Raw genomic sequence first — 27,505 nt, 5'->3', positions numbered from 1 at the left:
TCAGGTCATATGAGGACAGTGAAGTTAATAAACACATAGTAGGGGCAGTTTAATCTGATGGCAAGCAAGAAAATAATAAGATAGTTATCAGAAGTGGCTCAACGGGTCAGCACCAGATTAGCATCTTTTCCCCTTATCTTCTTTGTCTACAACATACAATTACCCCTTCCTTCTTTCTCATACCCACCCCCCTTTGCTTTCCCTACCAGAGCAACACTTTTTTGGTTTCCTGAAACCTGTGCTCCCCCGAATTGCAATTCCGAGACCCCAAATAACAAACCTTTGTTCTTTTTTAATTTCACCTCCTTCTGTGGATTAACACCTGCTGAGCAATGCAGACAGCCATACCTCTGAGCGAGAGCTCAAACGATTGAGGTCTCCCCACCTCCCCCGATTTCCTTTTTCTCTGGGTCCTTGTAGAGTGGAAATGGAAAGAGTGTATGTTTTTCCCAACACTTTCTCAAAGTGTTTCCAAAACGGCCACCTCTGACAAATGCACCGTGTTTCAGATGGGGAATTTACCCACGAGACTGGAAACCCCAACCGCTGGCTCCCGCAAGTGGGTGTAGCGGTGAGGACTCCAGCGGGGGAGGCGGGGGGCGGCGAGGAGAGCCACTGCAGCAGCTCCTCGGGGCGGGGACCGGCCGCGCCTTCTAGGCTTCCAGCTCCTTCAGCGAGAACCCTCGGGCTTTCCAGCTGAGGCCGGCCATCCCGCGCGGCAGGAAGCGACGATGGAGAGGCTGGTGAGCCGGGCCGGGCGGGACGCGGGACGGCGGGCGCGGGGTGGGCGATGCGGCGCGTGTGGCCCCGGGCTGGCGGCGGGCAGAGCTGTCCGTGGCTTCGGTGTCTATCGGCGCTGGCCCCGCGACGCTTCACCTGGGGAGGAGCGGATTTTGCCTCCGGAAGGGAGGTCTTCAGGCAGTTCCTGGCGGCCCGGGTCCCTGTCCCAGTGTCCTGGAAAAAGGATGCTGCCGGGAGACGCTTCTCCCGGGCTCTTTCGGAGGGGAGCTGGGCAGGGAGGCGCGCTGGCGGCCGGCGGGCCCTCTGGGCAGTCCGGCGGCCTGGCTTACTGGCCGGGGCTCGAGGGCGGCAGAGCACGTTCTGTTGTACCCTGTCCCAAGGAGGGGATGGCGGTGCTCTTCTGGCTCCGTCGTGGCACCCAAAGCTGGGGTGGGGCTGCAGGATTCAGGGCTCGCTCTCTCCGGGGGAGCTCGCTCCCTCCTGGGATACACCGGCCTCTTTTTCCATCCTCCGGTCCCTTTGTCTTGAGAGCCATAAAGGATTTGCCTTGAGAGCCTATAAATCCGGGTTAAACCCCAGGATATCCAAGAGAGACAGACCCTTTGTTTATTCAGGACCTGTTTACTAACTGAATGGGAGCCTTTTTATTTACGCTGCTGTAATGAAAAGAAATAATAACAATGAATAAAACAGTTAAAATCCAAATACAAGTAATACCTCAAGGTAATTTTTTTCAGATGTAGTTTACTGGCGACACCACACAGCCAGTCATTCGGCATCTTAACAAAGGAGTATGGTGGCCTGCGAGCTAGTGTTTCCTTGCGCTGGACGCTTCTGATCTTCACAGCCTTCAGAGAAGGAATTTTACAAATAAGGAAACAAGCAGAGAGGTTAATTTTTACATGTCCATGTGACTGCATGTGATGGGATCAGGATTTGGACCCAGACACTCAGGGGAAGAGGCTCTGAGCAGTTGGTTGCCAGAGGCACAGGTCTCTGTGAACCTTGGCCTTGTCGGCAAAGAGCTCCTGGATTTCTCCATTTTATATTTGTACTCCCTGTATATGATGTGATTCGTGGATTTTTTTAGTTACCTAACATGTCTTGGTATTTACTGCATCTTAGGCGCTGTATTAAGTATTTTAAATGCTGAGTTCTTACAGCAACCCGATGAAATAATAACGATATTCATTCACCGCTTAGCTGTGTCACTCACTATTCTGGGATCCTTACATGTACTACTTTGTTTAGTCTTTTTAATAAAAGAGTTCGGTGCTGTTATTTTGCCCACATCTTGGAGAGGTAGAGTCATTTGTTCTGGCTCACGCATCCTGCGTTTGTGCTAACCCAACTCATCACCCAGGATAATTATGTATATATTTAATAGCAAGGCTTCCCTCCGAATTCCCTAGTCTCAATCATTGTGTTTTGCTTCTTAAAAACATTGTCGGCTCCCAGCTTACACACTGCGTTTTGGTGTGCATCTGTTTTCTCTGTTATCCTAAAACACAGATTTTCACTACGAGAACCAATCCGTTCTGCATTTCTCATCATCTTTGCTTTTGGATTTCCACATAAGAGAGGGGCATATGGTTTTTTAAAAAAATACCACGGAATTAGAATGCCAAAGAAGACTTTTTGGTTTCAGAAGCCAAGGTGTTGATATAGCAAAAGCCTAAGCATTTGAGTTTTAAAAGCCTAAATATGCTGAAAAACCCAAGACATATGTTATTCCAGATGGGAGAAACGCAGGGTGATGGAGGAACCAGCTTTCCCAACCCTAGCGGAAGTAAATGTTTTCTAGGCTACGAGAGCAAAGAGGGTCTGTCTGAAGTCTATATTCAGACACAAATTTGTGCTCTGAGAAGGTAGCCCTGTGCCTGGTGCCCATGAGTGGGGAGTTCAGGGAGGATGATAAATAGAACTTACAGGGAGGTGTTGAAATCCAAGAACAGAAAACACCTGTGCCTTGCTTTCTTGGGGGCAACTGTGGAAAGAGACTGGCCTCCCCATCATGATAAGTGAACAGTAAGACAAGAGATGGATAGGCAGAGAACACGCAGAACGTCCCTTTGCTGAACACAGGGAGAATCCAGGAGCACGGAATCAGGAGAACAAAAGAGAAGACGAGAAGACACTGTAAGCACAAGGTTTAATTGTTTAATTGCTATGACCATGATGTCTTGAGGGGAACACGGCCATCTTAGAGAATGCCACCGTGGAGAGATGGTTGTAACCGAGGATTAACAGCCCTGCCCCGTGGCTTGGCATTGTGTGAGCCTCTAGGAATGGAGATGCAATGCAATGCCAGAGACTGGAACAGTTGTGAAGTGCTGGGGTGGCAGGGGGCTGAATTGACAGAGATTATGTGACATTGACTGCAATGAAGTCTCTACCTCTAGTTGGAATGGCAACGTGAAATAACAATGAAATTTAGTTAAAGAAAAATACAGAGAAACCCACATTTCTTATGTATCTCTATTATAGAAAAATGTAGGGAAAAGTTACATTTCTGGCCTGTACCCCTCACAATGAACACACATGTAGACCAAATGAATGGATCTATGGGGCTACTGTAGAGAGAGGTTAATCTGTCTACATCCCATCCTCTCATCTTATAGTAAAATCATACCCAGAATAACATTTCATTAAATATCACCATGTAAAATGCCAGGGGTTTCTGCCCGGTCACTTTAAGCATTGAAGAAAAAAAAAAAAAAAGGACATTACTGTTTTTTCAAAATGTGCGATTCATGTAAAATTTGCAGAATTCGCGGGGAAAAATACTTCAGCAAACTTCAAGGCAGTCACATCTTTCTGAAAGATGGTTACCCCTGAGTTACATTTTTTTTTTAATTTTTTTTTTTCAACGTTTATTTATTTTTGGGACAGAGAGAGACAGAGCATGAACGGGGGAGGGGCAGAGAGAGAGGGAGACACAGAATTGGAAACAGGCTCCAGGCTCTGAGCCATCAGCCCAGAGCCTGACGCGGGGCTCGAACTCACGGACCGCGAGATCGTGACCTGGCTGAAGTCGGATGCTTAACCGGCTGCGCCACCCAGGCGCCCCCTGAGTTACATTTTTAATGTTAACAGGTGTGGATTATTTGGGATGTAAATGCTTTCTAACGTTTGCAGTCTCTGTGTTTTCTGTGTGTATTTATGGCAGTTTTTTTTTTCCCCCTGACCATCCTACATCTTTGAGACCTTGCTGTTTACAGTAGTGGCTTTGAGAGCAAGGCCTCCAATTGCTAGGGATTGCCATAATGGATGAGCCACACGGTTGCTTTTCCCTTCCCGTATCCTGAGCACAGTCTTTTATTTCTTCCATTTATAGTCCCTGGTTCTACATCCAAAGAACCAAAGTTCTGTGGTGGTTGAAACTTCAGCTGCAGCATTTCTGGAGGTAGCAATGAGATGGAAGCTTCTTGAGCTTTTTGTCCACATCCAAATGCCCATTTCTCTGCTTTGCTTTCTGTCTTCAGGTGTTCGTTGGGCTCTTGTGTCATCTGTCTGCCTACAGACTGATTTGGTTCTTCGCAGCAGTGAGGCTCTGCAGGGCGGCCCAAGGTAAAAAGTTATGTAATTCCCCTGTGTGGAGTCTAGGAAACAAAATTTCTGGGATGGAAACATTTGGCCACTGTTGTTTGGCCTGTGCTAGTTCATTTGTCTGCGTGAATTATTTAAATGTGTAATTTGCTTGGAGGAATGGGAGTGGTTCTTTCTGCTTTCCACATTTTTGTTTTCAAAGTGGAAAAAGACATTGGATACTTACAAACTGTTTTCATAGATTATACCAGACGTAAAAAAAATTCTTCCTAATTTGTTTTTTTACCTATCAAATCGAGTAACTTCTAAATATCATTTAAACATAATTCCCTGTTTGTAAAGATAGGGAAACGCTTGGGAAGTACAAATTAATATACCCTTTTTAGAAGGTATTCTAGCAGTAAGCTTTTTAAATGGGGTTGCCCCTTTTTATAGAAAACTATGGAAAAGAACGAAATATTGAGGTTCCATAGGTTCACAGTCTGTTATGTAACACATGCTTGTGCTGTCCACTTATCTGCTGAATTTCCTGATTGGGCCAGACCTGTCTGCTCTGTTTCATAGGAAATCACACCTCACTTTGCTGCTGGCCTGTTATCACCTTCCATGTGATGTGCCTTTACGACAGCCTTTACAGCTGGGGGCAGGGCAGGTTTCACACCATCCACAGCACAGGCTTCACCAATCGACTGGGGGAATCTAAATGGAATTCTAGAGAAGCATCAAAGAATCGTAAACATTCTCACCAAATTATTTCTTCCATAGTCAAAAGAGAAAAATCACCTAAGAAGTTAAAACTCTAGCTTTGATTCCTTTTCTACTCTCCATTCTAAAAGCAGCAGTTTCTTCAAATCTCTGCTCTGCAAAATCTCAAGCAACTTTCAGAAAACCCCAATCCCAACGGCAGGTATTGCTTCTAGAACTTTTTACATCTACCAAGAATATGCCTCCCTAAAACTATATGTGTATAACATCTATATTAACTCACTGCTTTTATTTTTGGGAGGCGGTGTGGGATTCTGGATATATGTGTGTATTCATTTTTCATTCTCTTGTTTCCTAATGAAATTAGGATTAAATATTTCCCTCTGAAAACTGCTTTATCAGTTTCTTTGGATTTCAATACATTATATTCTCCTTGTCACTCATAGTAATTGATTATTCTTCCTATGGTTTCTGGTGTAATTAGAGTTAAAAGAAGCATGTAAATTTCCTGTTTTATTGCATTGTGGACAGTGTTCAGGATCATAAAGTAGCAGCTTTTTTTGCGTCCTTTTTTTTTTTTTTTTTAATTTTTAATCTTTATTCATTTTTGAGAGAGAAACAGAGTGTGAGCAGGGAAGGAGCAGAGACAGAGGGAGACACAGAATCTGAAGCAGGCTCCAGGTCCCGAGCCATTGGCACAGAGCCGGACGCAGGGCTCAAACCCACAAACCGTGAGATCATGACCTGAGCTGAAGTCGGATGCTCAACCGACTGACCACCCAGGCGCCCCATTTTGCGTCCTTTTTCAAGTTCAATTTTGGGGAATGTTTGTAGAGATTGTATGTTCTCTTTGTTTTTTCTTAAATATTTATTTTTGAGAGAGAGAGAGAGAGAGAAACAGAGCGCACACAAGTGGGGGAGGGGCAAAGAGAGAGGGGGACAGAGGATCTTAAGTAGGCTCTGCACTGACCACAGCAAGCCTGATGTGGGGCTCAAACTTGTGAACCATGAGATCGTGACCTGAGCCGAAGTCGGATGCTCAACTGACTGAGCTACCCAGGTGCCCCTATATGTTCTATTTGGATAAAAGTTTATAAATACATACCTATATGCATATACATATATAATTTATATATAATGATTCATATATAAATATTCAGTTTTCAAATTGTCTCTATCCATATACATATATATATATATATATATATATATATATATATATAAACTTTATTCAAGAGAGACAGAGAGAGTAAATGGGGAGGGGCAGAGAGAGAGGGAGAGAGAGAATCCCAAGCAGGCTCCGCACTGCCAGCACAGAGTCCAATGTGGGGCTCGAACTCATGAAACTGTGACATCATGACCTGAGCTGAAACCAAGAGTCTGACGCTTAACCGACTGAGCACCCAGGTGTCCCTTCTCTATCCTTATATTTGACTTTTTTGCTTTATATATATTTTTTAATATATGGAAGTGAAACTCTCCCATTATCTCTGTGGGTTTAAAATTTTTTCTTTGCAGTTCTATTGGCTTTTGTATGTGTCACTTATGTTGTTAGGCATATAAAGGTTTATAATTAATATATCTTATTTTAGATTGCTCCTTTTGTCATTTTGAAATGTCCCTTACAGTGTTTTTATCTTCTATTCTTTCTTTTACCCTTTTTTTAAAGTTTTGATGGACTACCGGTGAAATATTCTAGGTCTTTGAATTTTTCTTTAATTTTTCCCATATCTTTATCCCTTTGTGCTATATTCTGAAAGAATTTCATAATCTGGTCTTCCTACTTAACTAATTGACTCTTCAGCAATGTCCATTTTGCTAAGTGAGCCAAGTTAAGATTTTATAGATGTCATTTGCTACACCTCTAATTTCTACTATTTACAATGCTGGCTTCTTTTTACACGGAAGATATGACATTTATTCATGTCAAAGTGTTTCTTGATTTATGATATCTTTATTCGTTTGGTAGGAGTTCTTAGGTTTTGTAGAGTTCATTTTTCTTCTTTCATTGTGTCAGCTTTCTCACACCTGTGCCTGTTTGTTTTTATATCGCAGTTTCCTATGGAATCATCTATCATATCAACATGAGTAGCCAGCATTGTGGGGGAAGAAGTTATTGTCATGCCTTATGCTCTGCATTGCATTAAGTAAAAATGTGGGGGTGTGTAGATTCTTATTTGGCTGCCAAAGCCGTCTGTTATGCAGCCTCCTGAAGCACTGTCCTGAATATTTCTCTACCTTACGTTCCCGTATTCAGCACTGCTTTCTGGAGGCAGAGCCACTGTTGCTGCCCCTTCTTTTGCAGGGTGTGTGTGTGTGGAATGTATGGGGCTGCTGTATCTTCTTCACTTAAACTCAGCACTCTGCCAATTGTCCGTTGGCCCTTTCCCTGCTTCTGCCTCTCTGGGCACGAACACATTCTATTCTATCTGACAGTGTTCATCTTCAACCTCATTCTACCTACTTTCAGTTTCCAGGGATTCTTTACACAATATTTGTTCAGTGGGAGTTTGCTTTCTTGTTTTTCTAGTCTGTTACTCTTAAAGATTGAATATACGTATTTGAACGTATATTTCTCTAACAGCATCAGGCATGTACATAAATGTTTTCTTTGCATTTTTCTCTATTTTTTCTTTTTTTTCACTAGTAAAAGAATTTTACTTATTATTTATTTATTTATTTAATTCAATTTAATTTAAATTCAGGAGAGTTAACATACAGTGTAGTCTTGGCTTCAGGAATAGAACCCAGTGATTCATCTCTTACATATGACACCCGGTGCTCGCCCCAAAAAGTGCCCTCCTTAATGTCCATCAACCATTTAGCCCATCCCCCCACTGCCCTCCCCTCCAGCAACCCTCAGTTTGTTCTCTGTATTTAAGAGTCTCTCACGGTTTGCCTCCCTCTTTGTTTTAATCTTATTTTTCCCTCCCTTCCCCTATGTTCATCTGCTGTGTTTCTCAAATTCCACATATGAGTGAAATCATATGATATCTTTCTCTGACTGACTCATTTCACTTAGCATAATACACTCTAGTTCCATCCACATTGTTGCAAATGGCAAGATTTCATTATTTTGATTGCCAAGTAATATTCCATTGCATATATATACAACATCTTCTGTATCTATTCATCAGTCGATGGACATTTTTGCTCTTTCTATAATTTGGTTATTGTAGATAGTGCTGCTATAAACATTGGGGTGCATGTATCCCTTCGAAATAGCACACCTGTATCCCGTGGATAAATGCCTAGTAGTGCAATTGCTGGATCATAGGGTAGTTCTGTTTTTAACTTTTTGAGGAACCTCCCTACTGTTTTCCAGAGTGGCTGCACCAGTTTGCATTCCCGCCAACAGTGCAAAAGGGTTCTCCTTTCTCCACATCCTCACCAACATCTGTTGTTTGCTGACTGGTTAATGTTAGCCATTCTGAAAGGTATGAAGTGGTATCTCATTGTGGTTTTGATTTGCATGTCCCTGATGTTGAGTGATGTTGAGCATCTTTTCATGTGTCAGCCATCTGGATGCCTTCTTTGGAAAAGTGTCTATTCATGTCTTCTTCTCATTTCTTCACTGGATTATTATTATTATTATTATTATTATTATTATTATCTGTTTGGGGGGGGTGTTGAGTTTGGTAAGTTCTTTATAGATTTTGGATATGAATCCTTTATCTGATATGCCACTTACAAATATCTTCTCCCATTCCATCGGTTGCCTTTTAGTTTTGCTGACAGTTTCCTTCACTGTGCAGAAGATTTTTATCTTGATGAGGTTCCAATAGTTCAGTTTTGCTTTTATTTCCTTTGCCTCCAGAGTCATGTCTAGTAAGAAGTTGCTGTGGCCGAGGTCAAAGAGGTTGCTGCCTGTTTTCTCCTGTAGGATTTTGATGGTTTCCTGTCTCACCTTTAGGTCTTTCATCCATTTTGAATTTATTTTTGTCTATGGTGTAAGAAAATGGTCCAGTTTCATTCTTCGGTGTGTCGCTGTCCAATTTTCCCAGCACATTTGCTGAAGAGATGTCTTTTTTGCCATTGGATAATCTTTCCTACTTTGTCAAAAAATAGTTGGCCATATATTTGTGGGTTAATTTTGGGTTCTCTATTCTATTCCATCGATCTATGTGTCTGCCTATACTATACTGTCTTGATGATTACAGCTTTGTAATACAGCTTAAAGTCCGAAATTGTGATGCCTTCACCTCTGGTTTTCTTTTCCAAATTAATTTGAGTTTTAGAGCTCTTTTCTGGTTCCACACAAATTTTAGGATTGTTTCTTCTAGCTCTGTGAAGAGTACTGCTGTTATTTTGATAAGGATTCCATTGAATGTTGTAGAGTGCTTTGGGTAGTATCAACATTTTAACAATATTTGTTATTCCAATCCATGAGCATGGAATGTTTTTCCATTTCTTTGTGTCTGCTTCAATTTCCTTCGTAGGCTTTCTATAGTTTTCAATTGCTTTCATAAGCTTTCTATAGTTTTCTACAGCATACAGTTCTTTTCCTATTAGGTTAGATTTATTCCTAGGTATCTTATGATTTTTGGTGCAATTGTAAATGGGCTCAATTCCTTGATTTCTCTTTCTGCTTTTTCATTATTGATGTATAGAAATGCAACCAATTTCTGTACATTGACTTTATATCCTACAACTTTGCTGAATTCATGTATCAGTTCTAGCAGTTTTTTTGGTGGAATCTTTTGAGTTTTCCACGTAGAGTATCTTATATATCATCTATGAAGAGTGAAAGTTTGACTTTTAACTTGTCAGTTTGGATGCCTTTTATTTCTTTGTGTTCTCTGATAGCTGAGGCTAGGACTTCCAGGGCTAGTGGTGACAGTGAACATCCCTGTCATGTTTCTGGTCTTAGGGGGAAATCTCTCAGTGCTTTCCCATTCAGGATGATATTAGTGGTGGGCCTTTCATATATGGCTTTTATGATGTTAAGGTATGATCCTTCTATCCCTACTTTCTTGAGGGTTTTTATCAAGAAAGGATGCTGTATTTTGTCAAATGCTTTCTCTGCATCTATTGAAAGGATCTTATCCTCTCTTTTATTAATGTGGTGTATCACATTCATGGATTTGTGAATATTGAACGAGCCTTGCAACCCAGGAATGAATCCAACTTGATCATGGTAAATAATTATTTTAATGTACTGTTGGATTCGATTTACCAGTATCTCTTGAGAAATTTTGCATCCAGGTTCATCAAGGATATTGATCTGTAATTCTTTTTAGTGCTGTCTTTGTCTTGTTTTGGAATCAAGGTTTTGCTGGCTCCAAGAATGAGTTTGGAAGCTTTCTTTCCCTTTGTATTTTTAGAACAGTTTGAGGAGAATAGGTACTAACTCTTCTTTAAATGTCTAATAGAATTCCCCTGGGAAGCTATCTGGCCCAGAACGCTTGTTTGTTGGGAGCTTTTTGATTATAGATTTGATTTCTTTACTGGTTATGGGCCTGTTCAAATTTTCTATTTCTTCCTGTTTCAGTTTTGGTAGCGTGTGTCTGGGAATTTGTCCATTTCTTCCAGACTGTCCAGTTTCATGGCATATGATTTTCATAGTATTATCTTATAATTGTATTTCTGTGGTGTTGGTTGTGGTCGTTCCTCTTTCATTCATGATTTTATTTCTGTGGGTCCTCTCTCTTTTCTTTTTGAGAGGTCTTGCTAGGGGTTTATCAATTTTGTTTATTCTTTCAAATGACCAGCTCTTAGTTTCATTGATCTGTTCTACTGTATTTTTTTTTTTATGTTTTATTTATTTTTGAGAGCAAGAGAGAGAGAGCACAAGTGGGGAAGGAGCAGAAAGAGAGGAAGACACAGAATCTGAAGCAGGCTCCAGGCACTGAAGTTGTCAGCTCAGAGCCCGATGCAGGGCTGGAACTCACAGACCTCGAGATCATGACCTGAGCCGAAGTCGGACACTTAATCGACTGAGCCACCAGGCGCCCATCTCCTGGATTTTTTTATTCTATGTTGTTTATTTCTGCTGTAGGATTTATTATTTCCCTCCTTTTGTTAGCTTTGGGCTTTATTTGGTGCTCCTTTTCTAGCTCCTATAGGTATAAGTTTAGGTTGTTTATTTGGGACTTTTCTACCTTTCTTGCTTCTTAAGATAGCCCTGAATTGCATTGTATTTTCCTTTTAGGACTGCCTTTCGTGCATCCCAAAAGGTTTGGACTGTTGTGTTTCATTTTAATTTGCTTCCATGTATTTTTTAACTTTGTCTTTAATTTTCTGGTCATCCCATTTGTTCTTTAGTAGGATGTTCTCTACCCTCCATGTATTTGAGGGCATTCCACCTTTTCTTTTATGGTTGATTTCAAGTTTGATAGTGTGATCTGAAAATATGCATGATATTATCTCAGTCTTTTGGTACCTGATGAGGACTGATTTGTGACCCAATATGTGATCTATTCTGGAGAATGTTCCATGTGCACTCTAGAAGAATGTGTATTCTGCTGCTTTAGGATGAGATGTTCTGAATTTATCTGTTAAGTCCATCTGGTCAGTGTGTCATTCAGAACCTTTGTTTCCTTGTTGATTTTCTGCTTAAATGATCTGTCCATTGTTGTAAATGGAGTACTAAAGTCTCCTACTATTATGGTATTAGCAGTGAGTTTGCTTAGGTTGTGATTAATTGATTTATATATTTGGGTGCTTTTATGTTGGGTGCTACAATTGTTAGCTCTTCTTGATGGATATACCCCTTAAATATAATATAATGACCTTCTTCATGTCTTGTTACAGTCTTTGTTTTAAAATCTAGTTGGTCTGTTATAAGTGTGGTACTCTGGCTTTCTTTTGATATCCATTGGCATGATAGATGGTTCTCCATCTCTTCACTTTCTTTTTTTTTTAATTTTTTTAATGTTTATTTATTTTTGACAGAGACAGCAAGCAAGGGAGAGGCAGAGAGAGAGGGAGACAGAGAATTGAAGCAAACTGTGCACTATCAGCACAAAGTCCGATGTGGGGCTCAAACTCACAACTGTGAGATTATGACCCGAGCTAAAGTCAGATGCTCAACTGACTCACAACTGTGAGATTATGACCCGAGCTAAAGTCAGATGCTCAACTGACTGAGATACCCAGGCACCCCTCCATCCCCTCACTTTCAATCTGCAGGTGTCCTCAGGTCTAAAATGAGTCTGTTGTAGGCAGCATATAGATGTATCTTGTTGTTTGTTTGTTTGTTTGTTTTTATCCATTCTGATACTCTATGTCTTTATAGTAGGACATTTAATTCATTTACATTCGGAGTGCTTATTGAAAGATACGAACTTAGCGCCATTGTGTTACCTATAGATTTTGTGTTTCTGGTAATGTTCTCTGGTCCTTTGTAGTCTTTGCTGCTTTCAACTCAGAGAGTCCCCCTTAGAATTTTTGCTGGACTGGTTTAGTGGTCACAATTTCCCTTAGTTTTTGTTTGCCTGGGAAACTTTATCTCTCCTTCTATTCTGAATGACAGCCTCATTGGATAAAGGATTCTTGACTGCATATTTTTCTTATTCAGCACATTGAATATTTCCTGCCATTCTCTTCTGGTCTGTCAAGTTTCAATGGACAGGTCTGCCTCTAACCTTATGTGTCTACCCTCGTAGGTTAAGGACCTTTTGTCCCTAGCTGCTTTCAGAATTCTTTCTTTGCCTTTGTATTTTGCAAGTTACTTTATGATATGTCATGGTGTTGACCTGTTTTTGTTGATTTTGAAGGGAGTTCTCTGTGCCTCTCGGACTTGGATGCCTGTTTCCTTCCCCAGATTAGGGAAGTTCTCAGCTATAATTTATTTAAATAAGCCTTTGCCCCTTTTCTTGCTCTTCTTCTTCTGGGACTCAATGATACGGATATTATTTCATTTTATAGAATCACTTAGTTCTCTAATTCTCCCCTCGTGGTCTAGTAATTTCCTTTCCCTCTTTTTCAGCTTCATTATATTCCATCATTTTATCTTCTATTTCACCTATTCTCTCCTCGGCCTCTTCGGTCCTCACTGTCACTATATCTAGTTTATTTTGTGTCTCATCTATAGCATTTTTTAAAATCCATCTCGGCGAGTTCTCAGGTCTTTGATCTCTACAGCAAGGGTTTCTCTGGTGTTTTCTATGCTTTTTTCAAGCCCAGCTATTAGGCTTATGACTATTGTTCTGAATATATTTATATTGTTTATATCTGTTTGGAGCAAGTCTCTGGCTGTGATTTCTTCTTGATCTTTCCTTTGGAGAGAATTCCTCCATCTTGTCATTTTGGCTAAGTTTCTGTCTTTTGTGTATTTTAAAAGCATATTATGTGTCCTATACCTAAGAGTAATGCTATATTAAAAAAGGGTCATACACTGTTGAGGGCCTGGCACTCTAGGAAGTGTTTCTGGTGTTTTGTTGAGTGTACTCTCCTCGTGCATTTTGGTTGCTTTATGCCACTGGTCAGTCCTCCGCAGAGCTCCTCCTTGCTTGTAGTGGGGAGTGTTTGGACCTTTAACTAGGTGTGCTTTGATTTGTTTGTTGAAGCAACCCTGGGGGAAGAAAGGGGAGGGGAGCCAGATCCCATTAAAAGAGAAAAAAGAAAGGGGAGAAAAGAAAACCAAATAGAAAATAAAAAACTGTAAGGCTGATTCCAAGGAAAGTGAAAGGAAAAGAAATTGGGGTGGGAGGGGGTAAGGAAAGCAGAAGGAAAAAGAAAGGAAGGAAAAAGAAAAGGGTTTAAAAAAACAAATAAAAAATATGTAATAAGAAATGACAAAAAACAAATCAGAAAGTCTGAGCCTGATTCCAAAAGAAAAAAAGAAGAGGGATGAAAAAAGAAACCCAGAGTTGTCTGTTGGTGTGTGTTTGGGGGGTGGCTGTGCTGGTCTGGAAGCAAGGCCGGCTGTGTTGGGTCAGTCTTGTTTCAGTAAATAAGCAGTTGCTAGGCATGGAGAGGAGGGGTTAGGTGTAAGTGTGTCCGGCCTCCACTGGGGGCAGCTGTGCTGCTCTCTGAAGTCCCACCGCATTGTTGTTAGTGGGGGAAAAGGGACGTCCTCCCAATCTAGGGGTCTCAGATTGGGATCTCAACTAGGGATCTCAACCCACGCTGTTCAGGCAGTCCTCACAGAATAGCGAGGGCGGTCAGCTTGCCCTGAGCCACAATTCTGCTGGGCCTTCTCCTTGGCACTCAGTTGGGATTCAAAACCCAAAGTCTTAAAGGACTGGCGTGACAGTGATCTGCTCTCCTGCTCCAGAGTAGAGCCTTTCCACCCGGCTGATGAAAGACCTTTGGCTCACACCTGCGGGGTCTTTTGTCCTTGCGGAGGCAATAAACTCTCTTTCTAAAGTAGTCCAGGAAGGAGATTGTTCTCTTCCATTGTGCCCCAAAGATCACTACATCATGCTGTACACTCTGGGACCAGCTCCCTCCTCCCTGGGATTGCGTGCCACAGCTCTGCTCCAAAGAAACTCGTGCACTTCCAGAACCTGAGAGTTTCAGCTCCAAAGACTGCACAAACTAGTACACTCAGTACTTTTCGCTCCCTAGTCCATGGTCCAGAGAGGTTTTCCTCTTGTGCTAACTCACTGCTGTGCTTTCACAGCCCCTCTTTGTTTCCCTTTTGTCTCTTCACAGAAGGGGTTCCCACTTCTCCATAACAGCACTATTTTATCTCCCACAACTCACACACACATGCATCTCAATCCTGCCAGGCTGTCTCCTTCCAACCGTGGAGATCCTTCTGTCGCTCCGCAGATCTATTTCCTGGGTGTTCCAAGTATTCTGACCTCAATAAGGCTATGTTTGAAGGACAAGGAAAATCCAGATCCCCCTTCTTCTCCACTATCCCCCTTCCTCCAGCATTTTCCCCTATGTTTTCTATATTTAACTTTGAACATGCATTTTTAAATCAGAAAAATGTATACTTGTATGTATTAAATTTTAAAATATGAATGTTCTTTTATGATTCTATGATAAAAGTGGTGACCCAAGATGAAGAAGAGCTGCTGAACACACCTGCTTCCTTAAGATGCTCTCTGCAAAATTCCGAGGAAGTCTTGATTGTGACATGGCAGAAAATCAAGGCTGTAAGCCCAGAAAACATGGTCACCTTCAGCAAGAACCATGGGGTTGTAGTCCAGCCTGCCTATAAGGACAAGATAAACATCACCCAGCTGGAACTCAAGAACTCAACCATTACGTTCTGGAATACCACCCTGGAGGATGAAGGGTGTTACAAGTGCCTCTTCAATACTTTTGGTTCCGGGAAGATCTCAGGAAAAGCCTGCCTCACCCTCTCTGGTGAGAATCTCTGATAATACATTGTCTCTGGCTAGAAATGTTGTTTTCAAGAATGTTTGGAACATGGTGGTGGTGCCTAGTTTTTCAGGATCTTAACCTCAGAAAGGTTTATAAGAAGAAACTTAGCCTCTCATGTCTACCATAACGTAGTTATGGTTATTGGAAGAGTTCGTGGGGCCACATTGAATCTCTGCCTGGAGTTATCTTTGCTCTGAGGAATTGTGTTGTCAGCAAGGGTAAATTAAGGACGATGGTGAGGATAATGGGGTTCTCCTAAGTAGTGATATGATTCTGACCTGGCTTTGCCATTAGCAATCATGTGACCCTGGAAGAGTCCCGTCCACTCTCTGAAGCAGAGTTTATTTATGTACACAATAAGTATAAAATAGGTTATCTGTAAAGTCCCTAACAGCATAAACATTTTTGTATCTAAGGAAAGAGCCATATTGGGATAACCTGAAGCCAGTTATGTGGTACCTCTCATTTTGGTTTAATGTAGTTCTCTCGGGATTGAAAGAGGATGTACCATAAAGGCCTTTCATACCTGAGGCCAACTAGAGATTTAACTGGATAATAAGCATTCTTTTACAATCCAATAGGGTTAGTTTGACAAGATTCCTCTCCTTTTAACTGACACATAACTGAGATCAAGAATTAAGAAGTGGGAATGAGGCATAACTTTGGAGCATAGCATAGTTGGTGGTAGGTTTAGGAGGGAAAAGACAAATTTAGACATAGTTATCAGGAATGTTAAAGTGAAAGTTTGAACACACTAAGAATATTGGACCTGGGGTAAGAGGATGCTCAGTAGACAAGAGTGCGAGGGACATATGGCAACACCAAAAAAAAAAAAAAAAAAAAAAAAAAAAAAAATATATATATATATATATATTTCTTTCACTTATTTTTGCCTATAGTGAATCCTCTCTGCAGAATCTTATGTCAGATTTTCTTCTTGATTCTATGTCTTCTGTCTCTTTGTATCCTTTTTTCCTCTCCCCCTGCCTCCAATCTTTCTTCCTTCTTTCCTTTCCTTTTTTTCTCTCTCCTCCTTCCCTTCTTCCTTCCTTCCTTCTTTCCTTCCTTCCTTCCTTCCTTCCTTCCTTCCTTCCTTCCTTCCTCCCTTCCCCCTTCCTCATCACTTTTCATCTTTTTCCTTCTTGTGTCATTCTCATTTCTGTTACTTTTTCTTGTTCCCCTTCTCCCTCCATCCTCCTGCTTCTCCTCCCCCTGCCACTTCTTCCTCCTCTTCCTCACCTCTTCCTCCTCCTCCTTCTTCCTCCTTCTTCCCTCTTCCTTCTTCCTTCTTCTCCACCTCTTCCTCCTCCTTCTTCTTCTTCTTCTTCTTCTTCTTCTTCTTCTTCTTCTCCTCCTTCTTCTTATTCCCCCCCATACTTTACCCTTAATATTTTGTAATAGTTTTTGCCTGAAAACCACACTCCCCTGAGTTTTCCGGGTAGTAACCCCATTCTTTTCCATTCTGACCCTTTCCAGCTACACCTTACAGCCTTCATCTAAGTCATCCTTGGATATACCAGAGCACCTTGCCACCCAGTCTCACCATGTCAACCCTACTCATCTTCCCTCACTTTTATCTGTCTTCCCCCAGTGCCCCTTGACATTAGTATCTGGGTACTCTTTGGAAAAAGCCACAGCCTTTGGCCCCATTTCCTCCAGCCCACTGTCACCCTCCCACCTCTTGAACCTCTAAGCACAGACCAGGCTTTCATTTAGTTACTGCCCTTTAATTATCTTGAGGGCTCTGAAGCAACCACAGGAAAGCAAAACTGCATTTGCTCAGCAGAGATAAACTGCACATTGAAAAATATACGATGGCAATGAATTCATCAGTCAAGGGACTTTTGGAAGGGAACAGGATTACAGCTGGACTAAAATAATATCCTTTTCTCATTAACTAGTTGTTTTAACTCCATTCAGGTGATCTCTAAGGTCTTTCCAACTGTCATTCTGTGATTTTCTAGTTCTGGGCATGTGAATTTCTAATTTACATTTTTTATGGATATTCCAAGCAGGGACTTTCCAAGTCTCCTCCATGCATCTCATTCCCTGGTCCAGCTCCAAGCAGAGAAAGGCCATCCCTAAGCAGCAGCCCCTCTACGGGCTCTCTGTTCTGAAACTGCCCTGGTACTTCTGAGAAGTGCAAGCTACCTGTATGGAAGTGCTGATTGGTGACTATTGTCAGACTATGAGAGGGATACCCAGAAGAAGGCAGAGGTGCTGCATTGCCCGTGGAAAAAGAGAACAGAATAATTAAGCTCTGGACTGTATGGGAAAGAAGATGCCCTTTATCCATTCAGCTAATTCCCCTGCAGAGAAACGACAGAGAGGATTTTTCTTGTTGCAGGGTTGTACTAGGCCAGTTTCCATCTTGCCGGCCAGAGAATTAGACACAGGAAGAACTGAGATGCCCCAGTTTGGGTTGGATGTGCCATCTTATGTCTTGAGACCCCAGTGTCTTTCTGTAAAGATCTTCCTTCATCCTCTGAGGAGAATGTGGTGCTTAACTGATGGCAGACCATCATTTTTTTTTTTTTGTCCCAGTACAGCCCACAGTGTTCCTTCACTATAAATTTTTCGAAGACCACGTAAATATCACTTGCTCTGCCAATGCCCGCCCAGCCCCTGTGATCTCCTGGAAGGTCTCTGGGTCAGGGATTGAAAACAGTACTGAGATTCTCTCACACCCCAATGGGACCACGTCTGTCACGAGTGTCCTCCAGGTCAAAGACCCCAAGAGCCAGGTGGGGAAGGAAGTAATCTGCCAGGTGCTACACCTGGGGACTATGACCAGCGTCAGGCAAACTTTGGACAAAGGTAAGAGAAGGTGGGCAAAGATGTGTCACACACCTGGAAGGTGGTGAATGTTTTGCGAGCCTGTTGGTTTCTTAGCAAAGGAGCTAGTAGGAGAGAGAATGGCATAAGTGGGGAAAGAAAAACAGGGTTGAGGAAGCCAATAAAGCCAATTTTACTTTGGTAAATGTGGTATGTTGCCCACATGCCAAATGCTTTTGCTGAGATCCATCCATTCATTTATTTTTCCACACTGCTGACATTTACTGAGTATCTGTTCTGTGCCAGGCTTTGGGACTGTTGAAATGTGACAGTAAGCAAGGCTCAGTCCCTTTGCTCAGAAAGCTTCTGGTTTACTGGGAATACAGAATGGGCAGTTATAAAACTGTGTGTTAAATGCCTCAATAAGAAAGCTGCGGTGCACCCTGAGAGGATTGAGGGCGGGGAGGAGGGACGTCAGCTCAATCTGGAGGGATCAAGGAGATTTCCTGGAAGAAGTGACCTCTCCAATAAAGGCTTTGGTAATCTACACTGTGGAAAAGGGGCAACAGAGGTTTTAAGAAAGAGGCCTATCGGAAGGTGTTTACCTCACCCTTTTGAAACAAACTGCCTCCTGTTCAAAACCCCTTTGGCTTTCTTGTGTTTTTCTCTAAACTGCTATCTCTGGGTCTCATGGATACAAGAATTAAAGGTTCTGGGTGGGAGAATGAAGGGAGTGGCCGTTTTAGAGGCAAGACACTTTGCGAATAGTCACGGTTTTCTTTCTGTCTGTGGTTCTGAGGCACCAACTCTGGATGAGGCTGTCTGTAATAAGCCTCCTAAAAAGGTATTGATGGGTTTTGATTTTTTGTTTTCTGGGAGGATTTTAAGCAAAAGAGCTTGGAAAAGCTTTTTCCTGTGTATGCCTTATTGGCGTGGTGGCCTCTAAGCAAAATTTCCTGTAGTCATTTTTGGGGTCCTTGTAAAAAACAGACGAATCAAAAAGTCGACATTTAGGTAAATTTGATCAAAAGATATGCAGTGTTAGATTTGGATACTTGTGAAGAGATCCTCATTTTCAGCCAAGGCATTTTTCCCTGAAAAACAAGAAGTTGAAAAGGAACTGGTCTTCTTTCCCAAGAATGCTAAAATCGACTTATGTCATGTATAATGTGTGAACATCATTTCTGTAATGTTTGTTCTGCGAACGCTTACTAAAAGTCTCCCGTGCTTCGAGCATGTGTCAACCACAGAAACTGTTGAACTTAGACACATCTCTGTCTGAAGGTGCCCGATTCAATTATGATGTAACAAATCCCTTTACGGAGGTATGGGGAAGATGCTGGAAACTCCCAAATCAGGAGGCTCTTCCTCCCGTCTTTGTATTGCAGAGCGATGCGGAGGAACTTTGTTTGTTGGGCGGTGGAAAGAGCTTTAATAACAAAGATGCAGATTAGAAGACATACAGTAAAAGCATTGAGATGAGTTACTCCTGGGGTGGGAATCATGAGATGCATGATTTTTTTTTTCTTTCTATTACTCTGTATTTTCCAAAGCGCCCTCAATAAATATATGACTTTCACGGACCGTAAGGCAAAGAATATGCACTTTAGAGGCAAACCAAGCTCTGACCAAGCCCTGGTTCTGCTGCTTACTACTCTGATTCTGGGCTTGCTTAACTTCTCTCAGCCTCAGTTTTTTGTTCTATTGTTGTTGTTTGTATATGTGAGATACCTAACTCTTGGGCTGTTTTGAGGACTAAATGAAACCACACATTCAAAAGGTCTTAAGAGATAGCAACCACATAAACTGTGTGGTTAGATTATTATTAACTAAATGCTATCAAAATAATATAAAGCCATGAATGTAAACTTCAATAGATATATATTTAAGGGTAGTTTTCATTTTAAGCTCAGTTCTAGGAAAAACTAATCACAACTGTTTCTCTATCCTTTTTTGCCTCAACAGCTTCTTATGACTTTGTGTCTCCTTTTTCCCCCTCAACATCTATAGGCTTTTGGTTTTCAGTTCCACTATTGTTAAGTATTGTTTCCCTGGTCATTCTCCTGGTCTTAATCTCAATCTTATTATACTGGAAACGTCGTCGGAACCAAGACCGAGGTGAGTGATCACGAGAAATACACAGAAGGAAACAAAGGACTTTTTTTTTTTTTTTAATTTTTTTTTTTCAACGTTTTATTTATTTTTGGGACAGAGAGAGACAGAGCATGAACGGGGGAGGGGCAGAGAGAGAGGGAGACACAGAATCGGAAGCAGGCTCCAGGCTCTGAGCCATCAGCCCAGAGCCCGACGCGGGGCTCGAACTCCCGGACCGCGAGATCGTGACCTGGCTGAAGTTGGACGCCTAACCGACTGCGCCACCCAGGCGCCCCACAAATGACTTTTTAATAGTAATTTGGGGGGGTGGCGTGAAGACGTAAATAAGGGGTGGCAACAATGTGTTTTGTTCGCTGTTTCCAAAATACCTAAATGTTGCTGGTATTTTAGAACACGTCAGCGTCATTTTCTTGCAATTGGACGTTAAAACTGGATGCTTCTGCTTTTTGTTTCCTAAGATCATTTAGTGGCTAATTATTTGTAACTTGAGAGTAAGTGTTGATGAGAGGAAATGTGGAAAATGTTGATCCAACCATTGTTGAATCAGCTGATGGCAAAACCAGGGAGAGAAGTCTCAGCGTCCACACTGTGTTCTTCCACTTATTACTGAGAAGGACAATCTCTTTTCTTTTTACAGCGCTCCCCAGGGCCAGCTACTCCATGTAACAGACTCTGAAATTATCCAATATACTCACTAATTAAATAGTATTTTCTCTGTTATACTCTTACTATGTCTCAAACACTATAGGCAACATGTAGGCAATCTTCTAACTACATTATGTCATTCTGTCCTTATAGACTGCACATTTTCTCTCTGTCCCCTACAACATCTATCACAACATCTTATGTATATTATTAGGTGCTCAATAGCTGTTCATTAAAATAGTGAATGAATCAGTGGATGAATGGATGGGTGGATGGCTGGCTGGCTGGATGGAAGGATAGATTTTGAAAGTGATGTTTTCAATTCTCCTTTTATTTTTTTTTTTTCAACGTTTATTTATTTTTGGGACAGAGAGAGACAGAGCATGAACGGGGGAGGGGCAGAGAGAGAGGGAGACACAGAATCGGAAACAGGCTCCAGGCTCCGAGCCATCAGCCCAGAGCCCGACGCGGGGCTCAAACTCACGGACCGCGAGATAGTGACCTGGCTGAGGTCGACGCTTAACCGACTGCGCCACCCAGGCACCCCTCAATTCTCCTTTTCTTATTGTAATTTCAGTACCTCATAAATGCTGAGTCTAAAGCATTGTGAGATTTTATAAAATGAGACGCTGTAAAACAAGAGGAGTCAGCTAGAAAGAGAGAATTAAATGTTTTTGTTTTCTGAAGACAGTGCATAATTTATTAAAGTTAATGCAAAGCTTCAGTTTATGGCATGTTGATGGGGATTTCCAAGGGTGAAAGGCTCATATGGGAGTTTTCACCATCTCAGATAACTGTAAGGGAAGGAAGAAAATGTTGGTTTAGAGTGTTGTTTTAAATTTCTATTAAAAACTTCACTTAAGTGCTACTTTTCCTCCTTTTTCTTTTATGTCTCATGAGCTATCTCTCATGTGCTAGGTTTTTCAAACACTTAATTCTGCATAAACCTTATATAAACACCAGATTAATGTCATTTTATAAAAAACAACAAATCTTCAGTGCCAGTGACCCCTTTGCAAAAGTAGTCAAAAGAATGTGTTCTGTGGGGAGAGGGGATTACATATCAGATAATTTTATTGCATATAAACATAAGCCCATAGAATTCATTAGTGCTCTGCAGAATGTCAAAGGCAGAAGGCTGTTCGACTCTATCCAAACGTTTCGTTTTTCCAGTTAGGAACTGAAGCCAGAGAGGGAAATTGATTTTTTCCCTAAGGTCACACAGCTAGTTAACAACAGGTTTAGGACGAGAACCGTGGCCTTGGTCTCCTGACCTCTGCCAGAATGTTCTTCCAGCTGTGATACCCTGGAGTTCTGACTTGAAAGGCACTATTGGGTTGCATTTATTTTAGTCTTAGCTTGCTGTTACTGCTGTATTCTTTTGGAAAGTACGAAGAAAAAAAGTATGAAGTGTTCAAATTTGTTTTAAAAAGTCCCTGTTGGACAAGAATCTTACAATGCAATCTATTCAAGCCCAAGGTAAATTCCACTAGAATGGGGCATTTGAAGAATAATTGTCCTTTGTTCATTAAGTCTTAGGTTTTCTGGGAAAAAGAATTGTTCAAGGCCTTTTCCAATTCCTGAAGCAAAGGGAGTCAGCTTATCTTTGTACCCAGGCTTTTCTCATTTATGAAATAAACACTTGCACCTCTCTAGGATCTTGTAAGCACTAGAATTGCTATTTACTGATGATATCTTCGTGACATATGGCCAACTCAGTTAATTACACTGAATGTGAAGTGGCATATTTTGGGTGGCTGAATTGTTTTGTGGGTTTCAAAAATGTTAGTAGGTCCCCAAGTGTTTGTTATGCTGGAGACTTAAACACTCAGGACCAAAACTTAAGTTATACAAAAAGTTGGCAGAAAGGGATGAAAACCATCGGAGATACTGACGTTTAAAATTTCTTTAAGTAACAAATTTTGATTATCAATTTGTGATGAAAGTGAACAGTCCTACTACATTTGCTTCCTACTTTTTCCCTACCCTTGCTTTGGGTTTTCCTTTTCTCTTCTCTTTGCTTTCCATCATCTGGAAACATAAAACTTTTGGATGGGCAGGGGAACATGGTGATCAGTCAAAAATGACACCAAATTTCTGGACCTGGTTACTGGAAAAAATGGCAACTGTTCAGAAATAAGGAAGTGAAGAGGGGGAACTAAATGTGTGTGTGTGTGTGTGTGTGTGTGTGTGTGTGTGTTCATGGTTCATGGAGAAAGAAAGAGGAGAGAAAGGATGAATTAATTCTTGCACTAGTTGAATGTGGGCAAAGAAATCATCTCTGAGAAGCTGCTGGGTGGTAAGACAAATCTAGTTAAGTAAGGGTTTGACTCTTTGTTAGGTCCATAACAAACGCAACAAAAAAAGCTTATTTTAGGCCAAAATCACTTATTCATTGCTCACAAAAGCACAGCAAACTTAGTTTCAGGATAGAGGGGTAATCTGTAATGATGATGTTATTTTTGTACAAATTAGGATCTATTTTTCTCGTGATCCTGTTTAACGCCAGAGAGAATGTTGTTCTTTTCACCAGGAAAGGTGTCCTCTGGAGGAAGGTATGGTGAGTTAGAGGCAGTTTCTTTTTGTTCCATTCCTGATAGGATCAGATCACAGTTACTTCCCATGAGACTACAACAACCAGATAATAATAGATTGATAGGTTTTCAAAAAAAAAATCCCTTTTATTTTCTTTCATGAATGTAGTGCTTTATTACTGAAATAGAAAGTGAAAAAAAATAAAATTTCCTAGGGAAAATTTCCCCTATTCTATAATATTCTATTAAAACCCAACTGAGGTCATAAATTTTTCCCTTCCACATATACTACAATGAAGTTAAATTTGGGATTGAAAATAACCTCTTATTTCTCGTTAGTCAACCCACCAATGATTACGTGCTTCTCAGTAACAAAAACCTCACGTGGGGGCAGATCTGAACAGATAATCATCTCGCTTTTTGAAATGTTTGAGTAGCAGTTTTCTTTTGTTTGATTGAGTCAAAGTATAAGTGGAAAACAGTAAAAAATTTACACAACCGTAGGAAATACCTATTCCAAACTTCACTTTTTCTTCAAATCATCCAGCTATTTTGTAACAAAGTGGTTTTTCCTTCACCAACATTATCTGTATAATTACCTTGAATTCTTTCACTTCACTTCATAATAACCTGACCTTTAAATGGGCTGTCTTTTCATTGAGAACAATGGAGGTGTTGATAAAACACTGTGTCCTCAGTGGAATCATGTCGCTTTCTCTTATTTTCAGCTTAGTACTATGTCAAATACCAGAAGTGCTCAATAATTTTGATGGTGAAATAGTGATTAGTTGTAAGGGCAATACAAAAAATATTTGTTTCCAAAAACAAATGCAAATCTTTGCTTTGCGTAATGATTGTACCTATGTCTCTCTAATGCAGAGTGGTTGTGGGGGCGGGGGTGGTCCTTACCCTACTCCAGTTTCCTCAGAGCTCCAAGCAGAAGAGATGTGGCACTTTTTATGAGAGAAGTGTTAAGCAACCTTTACTGAACTGCTTAGGTCAATACTGCCGGGAGAAATCTTGCCTTCCAACTGATTTTTCTACAAAAGTTTACACTCCAATGGGTGCAGATGCCATCCATCATCTCAAAATGGCAGGGCATGATCTGATTACAGAGTCATTGGCCAACTGAATCTTAAGCCCGGGCATTCTTGCCTGAGCTGCTTTACGTCTTTTACCACAGATAGTGGATACTGGGCATATTGGCAAGTTTAAAACATTGCAGTTTCTGGTGAAGAGTTACTTACGATACTTACGATTTACATAGAGAATGAGAGGTGGCACCAAGATAAAATCCTAGGCCTTTTACTTCACTAACTACATGCCTTGAGGGGAGGCCCACATCCTTTCAGTTTATGTGCTAGAAATCTGATAGCCCTTGAAAGGCCCTCCATGTGTCTTTTTTGTGACACATGAATGCTACCCAATGTCTAGCAAGTTAATATCCACAGGAAGCAAAGCTCAAGGTCTTATAAATAAAATACACATAGATCATTTAAAATTCTTTAAAAAAAAAGTTTTTTTTCTATGTTTATTTATTTTTGAGAGAGAGAGAGAGAGAGAGAGAGAGACAGAGCTTGAGTGGGGGAGGGCAGAGAGAGAGGGAGACCGAGAGTCCGAAGCAGGCCCCAGGCTCTGAGCTGTCAGCACAGAGCCCAACATGGGGCTCGAACTCACGAACTGAGAGATCATGACCTGAGCTGAAGTCAGACGCCTAACTGACTGAGCCACCCAGGTGCCCCAGATCATTTGGAATTCTTTAATGTTTTTTTCACTTGTAGTCTTAAGTGATTCTGCAGAACATTTTTTCCTAGAATTACCTGTCCTTTTATTTTTAAGCAATTACATTTTTTTTAATGTTTATTTTTGAGAGAGAGTGGGGGAAGGGCATGGAGAGAGAGATGGACAGAGGATCTGAAGCTGGCTCTATTCTGACAGCAGAGAGACCGATACGAGGCTCAAATGCCTGAACTGTAAGATCATGACCTGAATCAAAGTCAGTCACTTAACCGACTGAGCCTCCCAGGAGTCCCTACCTATGTCCTTTTAAAGAGTCACAGTGTCCTTGTGTCACATTGGATCAAGAAATGTCCTTATCTTTGCCAATTAAATATGCACAGGAGTATTCTGTGTTTAGTGACCCTTTTGTTATTTATAGAAATACATACCACTATGTATAGAAATTATACATGTTTGAAGTTAATATCTTGTTCTTTCTTTTATCTAGAGCCCTAGAAGACTCACACAGAACCCTGAATATTATGTCCTGGTCTACTTGAATCTGATTCATGAGAAAGGCAGGAGGAAAAGGGTCATTCTCCAAGAACAAAAGAGGTAGGGGTAAAAGACCTAAGAATTTCAAGATTTCCTTCTGCCATGTAAGCGACCCAGTGCTGGTGAGTGTTCCAAAAGGAAGTCATTTCACCTCTCAAGTCTGTTGTAGGACTTGATTTTGTGAAGTAGGGCAGTGTTGTCCTGTTGAATGGACTCTGGATCAGTAGCCACAACTCAGAGACTGACTCCGGCTCCAGCTGATGGCAGCCCCACGTTCATCACTTTCTCTCAATGAGCTTCCACATCTGCATCCAGAAAATTAAGAAGTTGGACCAGATAATTTGCCATTCTGCTCTAAAAACTGATGTAATTCCAGGAAAGAAAATGAATAATGAAATGAAAAAGAGAAAGGAGAATACAGAAAGGTGTTGAGGACCAAAGAACTTTTCTGAGACTACCTTTAACCTTTCTGTTGATGTTCCTTCTCTTCTTCCATATTGTTCTTAGGTCCATGAGTCTGTTTTTTCATGTGTTTCTTCACTGCATTGTTAATAGCTGGTCTTTCTAAAGTCCTTGGTTTCACTGCTATATTTCATGTTCTTTTGTGACGTTTACCACAATGAATGTGGGACTGAATTTATTGCAAAATAACATGGGCAACCTTAACTTTACTTATCTATTTTTATAGAAGAATAAGTATTGTTAGTCCAACAGCTCGCATATTTAAAAAAGTTTGCATTTCCTGTCCCATTTGACTCATAAGATGTCAGTCCTATTTTAGTCATTGTGAATTCAAACTTGTGTAATGAAAACATATGATAAGAATAGGCATTTAGGAAGTTTTGTAAATAACAGTCAGTCAATTCAAATGCTTTTCTCTCCTGTCTTCTTTTCTCATGAGTTAACTTCTCATAATAGCAGAGAAGGCATGTATGGGTTTATAGATCCCTTTGGTCTAAATATATTTCCCTTTCCTTTCCTTTCCTTTCCTTTCCTTTTTATTTATTTATTTTGAGGGGGGATGGGACAGAGAGAGAGACAGAGAGATAGAGAGAGAGAGAAACTCAAGCAGGCTTCATGCCCACCACCCTAGGATCATGACCCAAGCTGAAATCAAGAGTCAGACACTCAACCAACTGAGCCACCCACGTGACCCCTAAATAGATTTTTCGAACTAGTGGAACAATTTTGAACTCTTATTACTCACAAGACCAAATTAGTGACTTTTTCAGTATTGCCTGCTTTCTTCTCTCTACTCCGTGACTAAAACTTAACTTGTTTTCACTGTTGAATTGGATATTTGTATATTTAAGCCTTTCATATGTTATTTAATTCTGTATTATTTCATATATTTGTATTAAAATACTGAATGATTAAAAGTAAAAGTGTCAAGGCTAAATATTTGGTTCATGATACTCTTTTGGGGAATGTGGTAGACATTAGTGATAATCTTTATACTTTCCCTCTGTGTGTGAAACCCTCCCCTCCCATCTATCTCTCACCCACTAGAAGATGCCACTAACATTTCTGATTAGTCACAAAGTCACAAATCAGATATCCCTGATCTAGCCAGAGGGAGCTCTGTCAGTTTGGTAACTGTGTCCATTTGATGTGATATGGTCAATTTTGGAGCACTTCCTTGCATGTGCTCTTTTGATGTTGTTTTTTGACACCAACCTTTGCAAACTGATTAGCTTACACAGTTTTGAATTGAATAGGAGCCACCACCCTGCCTCTCGTTTTGTTGCGTTACTGTATCTTTGTATCTCAACTGCCAGATCAGGCAGGATAGCTAAAGCAGCAGTTCTCAAAAGTTTAGAACATCCCTAAAAACATTATTGAGGACCCCAAAGAACTTTCTGGTAAAGAGAAGTGTTTGCCAA

General features: G+C 41.0%; 1 protein-coding gene and 1 long non-coding RNA gene across 5 annotated transcripts; both read left to right on the top strand.

Moving 5' to 3' along the window:
* The first annotated feature begins 51 nt into the window (after positions 1-51).
* Positions 52-27,021, top strand: CD200 (CD200 molecule). 4 transcript variants are annotated; one of them, XM_086675450.1, is made up of 7 exons: positions 52-1,631; positions 4,227-4,311; positions 8,321-8,432; positions 14,941-15,261; positions 17,824-18,096; positions 20,020-20,172; positions 25,576-27,021. In XM_086675450.1, exons 3-7 carry the CDS (start codon positions 8,414-8,416, stop codon positions 25,581-25,583), a joined length of 774 nt encoding a protein of 257 aa, XP_086531576.1. In that variant the 5' UTR covers positions 52-1,631; positions 4,227-4,311; positions 8,321-8,413; the 3' UTR covers positions 25,584-27,021. The 4 variants fall into 4 exon arrangements, with proteins under 4 accessions (XP_086531576.1, XP_086531574.1, XP_086531575.1 ...); XM_086675448.1 differs by lacking the exon at positions 8,321-8,432 and having other exon boundaries at positions 52-743; XM_086675449.1 differs by lacking the exon at positions 8,321-8,432 and having other exon boundaries at positions 66-743; positions 20,065-20,172.
* On the top strand, positions 8,439-13,338 carry LOC147577460 (uncharacterized). The gene is made up of 2 exons (XR_015240322.1): positions 8,439-12,040; positions 12,094-13,338. It is a non-coding gene; the product is annotated as an uncharacterized LOC147577460 (long non-coding RNA).
* Positions 27,022-27,505: the final 484 nt, after the last annotated feature.

The sequence above is a fragment of the Puma concolor genome, chromosome C2 (assembly GCF_028749965.1).
Source record: "Puma concolor isolate L17-30 chromosome C2, mPumCon1.1.hap2, whole genome shotgun sequence".
NCBI classification, from domain to species: domain Eukaryota; kingdom Metazoa; phylum Chordata; class Mammalia; order Carnivora; family Felidae; genus Puma; species Puma concolor.
Note: the sequence above shows the minus strand (reverse complement) of the source record. Positions and strands in the feature narration are given on the sequence as shown.